Below are 5,597 nucleotides of genomic sequence, written 5' to 3'. Positions count from 1 at the left end.
CTCTTTTAGGATTAATTCCAGTGATTTTTGAGAACTAATTTAATGTTTTTTTTTGGTCTGTTTTTATGCTTTAATAAATATCCAGTCCGTTTACTCAAAAAAAATATAACATCTAAAAAAAGACAGAAAAATTAAATTAAAAAACTAAAATATAAATTTGGAAAGCTAAAAAAATAATTATGCAAAAACGAAATGGAGAAGAAACAAGGCGGCAAAACCAAACCCGAGGGTTGATATTGTGATTGACTGGGCTACTGGTGGGTCCCTTCTGACCACGGCATTCAAATCCCCAAAATTTCCATTTTGGAAACCGTTCTAGACGACCGCCTTTATTAAGGAACCCAAAAAATTACTAAGAAAAACAATAAAAGAAACTCCATTATGACCTAAGAATATTCTCCTCCAACGCGCCTGCATCTCCATCATTACTCACGCTCTCTCTTTTCTGTCTCTACTTCGGTCTCATTGTATATAATAGTGTCCCCCTTCTCCCCTCACCTCACCTCGAGTTCGCTCATTCGCGACTCTTCTTTCAAATACTCTCTACGAAAATAATATAAAGTAAAATTCATACCCACGGCATGGAAGATTCAAACAGCAAGAAGCGAGTTAGAGGTGACTCGGCCGAGTCTGACCTAGACTCACCTATGGTGAAGAGACTCAGAGACGATTTATTAGATCTCCTTGAGGACTCTGATTCTTTGCCTGTTAACCAAGACCTCGCATTGGTTATTAAGAGTTTCGAAGAGGAGATATTGGCAGCGTCATCAACTTCAAATGCAAAGGAGCCGCTGTTGAATCCGAAATCAGATTCCAGCGAACCTCAACCGGATCTTGTTTACCTTTTGGAGGCTTCCGATGATGATCTTGGTTTACCTCCTCCTATGGCTACCACAACTTCAAGTGACGAAATAAGGAGCGAGGTTACTGAGTTGCTGAGACTCGACACTGACTCGTCAGGAACCGGTGAGTTATTGGAATTTGGGGATCAGATCCCTAACTTTGACTTGTTCGGGTTCGGAATCGGAGATAACTACGGGGGTGGCCATGTGACGTATGGCGGATTGTTCGAATATCCCGATGTCTATTACGATTCGTCTGAGTTTTCTGCATTGTTGTGGCGGCCGGAAACTCTGTCGGCGGAATAAAAATTCAACCTAAAAACAAAGGAAAAAGGCAAAATTAAACCTAACGAAACCAAACATAGTTGGGGGGTTTCAAAGGAAGACAAGGCATAGCCGATCTGTAAATTCATTAAATCTTTTTGGGTTTGTCTCAGTATTTTTTAGTATTTGATTAAAAGAAGTTAAATGTACAATCAGGATTAGAAATTTGAAATGAAAAGATACGTTTTAATGGAATGAATGATGTTTTCGCTCCATAGCTTAGTAACAAATTGAAGTGGTTTCCCTTTTTTCATGAGTAGAAAATGAAAAGAAGAATAAAAATGGTGGATGAGGAATACAATTTTAGTTTCCCTCAGACCTGAATCAGATACTAATAATAGATTCTCGACTTTGATAAGGGCGTTGTGCTGTGTGTGGTCCCACTATGTGGGAGCCCACTTCTACGTGTGCCTTTCGTATAAGGTTGCTAAAACAAAAAAGTGTGTTGCAAGTCAGAAAAGAAAAACAAAAAAATGTGAGGGAAAATATTTTTCTTTAATAAATATCAACCTTCCTTTTGGGGTTTGTGTACTTCAATTTTCGTTTTGGGTGTAGTTTTGGGTTTTTGGCTTTCAAATTCCGTCCTTTTTAGATGATATTATCAAAATTTTTTTAAAAGATTGCTTAGGATTATTTATTGATAGTTTTATTTGAGTTGTATAGTTTTTATTATGGTTTGTTTGTAATGTTGTAGTAAGACTTTGATTATAATGAAATTCTTTTTAGACTTTTAAAGTTATGTGGTTTTTACCCTTTACTTAAGGGGTTTTTCACATAAAAATTACGTGTCTCGATTTATTATTTTTTCTTGTGATACTATGGTTTGTTTGCATCAATTATTGATATATTGTGTTATTGGGTTTACTATAATTATCAAATTCATTTTTCAGGAGTGAAAGAATACTAATTCTGCTTCTGTAGTATTTTATCGGGTTTGGTTTCGTCCCAAAAAATTGGTGTCAAGAGCTAAGTTGGTTCTCATGTTCAGTAATCATGGAAATTAACACTAGTAAGATGATTATGCTGAATGACACAAATTATTAACTTTGGCCAAATAAGATGAAAGATCTTCTATTTGTGAATGTAACACTTGAGTATCTCTATTGAATCAATTGGGGGATTAAAAAATTTGAGTGATCAAATTACGATAAGTTGGATCTTAATCTTGATTCAGTTACGATGGAACTGACTGGTTCTAAAGTGGGAGACAAAATTATTAATGATGAATTGTAGAGACAATCAATGAAAATCCTGCTAAAGGTGTAGATATATATAGGGGGAGACAAAATTATCTCAATTCTATTTACCAAAATTTCACTTTAAAGTATCTTATTCTTCAGTCGCTCTAAAGAAGAAAATTTAGCTAAAGAAAGCTCTGCATGCCGTATATAACACCCCATACCTAGTCCGATCGCTGGACCCGGGTTATAAGGTGCTACAAACAAATTCAGTACATTTGATTACATTTCATAGTTCAAATATCAATTCAATATCAATATATTCATATATAATTAAGTACAATATGCAATTAAATCAATTTTGGGTTTATATCGAGCTTAGAAAGCTTAAAACCAACCCGATATCAATCAGGGATCAAATCGGAATAAAAATAAAAAAATAGGAAATTTTACAAACAGGGGTTATGTAACACCCCTTACCCGTATTCAATGCCAAAACAGGATACGAGGCATTACCGGACTTACAAAGCAAGCAAACATACAATTTCGGGTCATAAATTTTCATCCAAATTAAAACCATTCGCATTCAATCACTAAGTCCCTAATATGAGCCTACGAGGCTTGAAACATACTTTTGAAGTGATTTGGGACTAAACCGAACACTTAAGAAAATTTTACAAAACTTAGAAAATTTTTGCTATGAACAGGGGTCACACACCCGTGTGGGCAGGCCGTGTGGTCACACACGCCCGTGTCCTTAACCTGTGTAACTCTCTGTTTTGTAATGCATGAACAAATTGATGTCACACAGCCAAGTCACACGCCTGTGTACTAGACCGTGTGATTAATTTAATTTTCATAAAATAGGTGCAGACTTCACACAGTCGGGACACACAATCGTGCTTAAGACCGTGTCCCTCACACGGCTGAGACACACGCCCGTGTCTCTATCCGTGTGCTCAATCCTGAGCATTCTGCTTTTCAAAATTAAGGTGTAGGGGACACACGACCAGAACACATGCCCATGGGGCAGACCGTATGTCACACACGGCTTAGACATACGCCCGTGTGTCTACCCGTGTGGACAAAATAAAGGCTATTTACCAAGCCATTTATCACCCTCCTTTACACCTACACATACACAAGTTCAATGGCATAATCCATGGCATGTTTAAGCAACCAAAACATCCATAAACAAGGCTAAATCATATCATTCATTACCAACACTTAACATATTTACTGTAGCATAATTTACCAAATTAATTCATACCAAACTCACATTCACAAGTATCAACATGAATACTTCCATCATGCATAATTTACCTTGTGTCACACACGGCCTAGAAACAAGCCCGTATGCCTACCCGGGTTGACAATATAAGGCTATTTACCAAGTCTCATTGCCACCCTTACATATGTAGTTCTATACAAATACCAACCAATACCAAAACAAGCATAATTCCTATAACCAAATTAGCTACAATAGACATTCATTCAACCATGATAATGCATATTTTGTAAATTCAAAATGAATGTTAGCTGTCATTCAAAGTTTAATACAAATTGAAGGGTTTCCAACCTAAGCCAATACATATGGCCAAACCTTAATGACACAAAATAATAAAGTCTAAGTCCTATACATGCCATATTCAAAAATATAAGTCCAACTATACCGAATGCTTTAGTTGATAGTGTGATCGATATCTCTGACTTTTAGTGATCCTTGAGCTAGTTAGGCGGCACTGTAAGGAAATGAAAAGGGAAGGGAGTAAGCATAACAGCTTAGTAAGTTGCATATAAGTAAGTATACAACAACAATTTATCAATAATCAACACGCTCATAACACCAAGTAGGCATAAGCATAACTTACTCATTACCATCCATACAAGTCACATATTATATATTGAGCTCATATCTCATACGTACCAATTAGGTACCTATACCACTCACAACATGGTTATACTTTCCTCATTAACTTAAGAACATAACTTTCACTGTTGAACCATTCGGAATACTATCGGATATTACATAAGCCTCAAGCATAGGGTAAGGTGCCGATGCCATGTCCTAGACACGGTCTTATACTGGCTCATATCTCAAGTTGATGCCATGTCACAGGCATGGTCTTACATTGATTATCATCTCGTAGCCGATGCATGTCCCAGACATGTCTTACACTAGCTTATGTCTCGATGCCATTGCATGTCCCAGACATGTCTTACACTAGCCCTTGTCTCAATGCCGATGCATGTCCCAGACATGGTCTTACATTGGCTCTCATAATGCGGCTGATACATGTCCCAGACATGTCTTACACTAGCTCACACACGAATGACTCAAATGTCAAGGCATGAATATTCGATTTACTTCCTAAGGTTCTAACGAAAATTTCACTATCTCATTTATCATTATACATTCTCAATTTCACTATCAAGCAATTTATACTGTAATAATTCAAGCACATATAATTAACAATGTAGTTGTATTATTTACATACAACTTACATCGGATTACAAAATGTGGCGACTAGCCGATTTAGTCGGTTTGCTTGGCTTTCCCCCGATCTAGGTTCGGACTCGGTATTTCTTGATATATAATAACAAAATGCACTTATTAAGTCACTTTATCAACCTAAGCACTCAAAAATTCACAATTGGGCTAAATGACCATTTTGCCCCTAGACTTTTACAAAATGCCATTTTACCCCTCGGCCCAAAAATTGATTTTTATCGAATTTATTTATTTCTCAAGACTAGCCGAACCTCTTTGACTCTTATAGCAACTCCAAATTCCCACTATTTCACACATTTTCTTCTATTTTACAACTTATGCAAAATGGTCCCTTTAGGTGTTTTCATGCTAACACATTTCACAAAAGTTGTTTATGTCACACCCAAGACTCATATTCTTCCATAAAATTTTAGAAAAAACCCTAGATGATCTCATGGAAAAACCCTAGACTATTAACCATTTTGCAAAATAGACCTCTCATTTGAAAGCTCATGCTTTAAGGGTCTCGAAAGTACAAAAATCATCAATAAAGGACGTGGAAATCACTTACTCGTGAGTGCTTCAAGTTGCTAAAAATTTTAAGCTTTTAAACCCCCTTCAATGGCTAATTTTTGGTAGAGAAAGAAGATGAAAAAGGGATGATATCATCATTTCTTTATTTATTTCTATTTTAGTAAAAAATAAGCCACCTAACTCACTAAATTTGAAAATTTTGTCTCTTCTTTGACTATATGGCCGGCT

General features: G+C 36.3%; 1 protein-coding gene across 1 annotated transcript; it reads left to right on the top strand.

The window, feature by feature from the left end:
• The first annotated feature begins 581 nt into the window (after nucleotides 1-581).
• On the top strand, nucleotides 582-1,148 carry LOC107894137 (uncharacterized). The gene has a single exon (XM_016819356.2). The coding sequence runs from the start codon at nucleotides 582-584 to the stop codon at nucleotides 1,146-1,148; it is 567 nt and encodes a 188-aa protein (XP_016674845.1).
• The last annotated feature ends 4,449 nt before the right edge of the window (nucleotides 1,149-5,597 follow it).

Source organism: Gossypium hirsutum, chromosome A13 (assembly GCF_007990345.1).
Source record: "Gossypium hirsutum isolate 1008001.06 chromosome A13, Gossypium_hirsutum_v2.1, whole genome shotgun sequence".
In the NCBI taxonomy this organism is placed as follows: Eukaryota; Viridiplantae; Streptophyta; class Magnoliopsida; order Malvales; family Malvaceae; genus Gossypium; species Gossypium hirsutum.
This window is presented reverse-complemented; position numbering and strand designations above follow the sequence as displayed.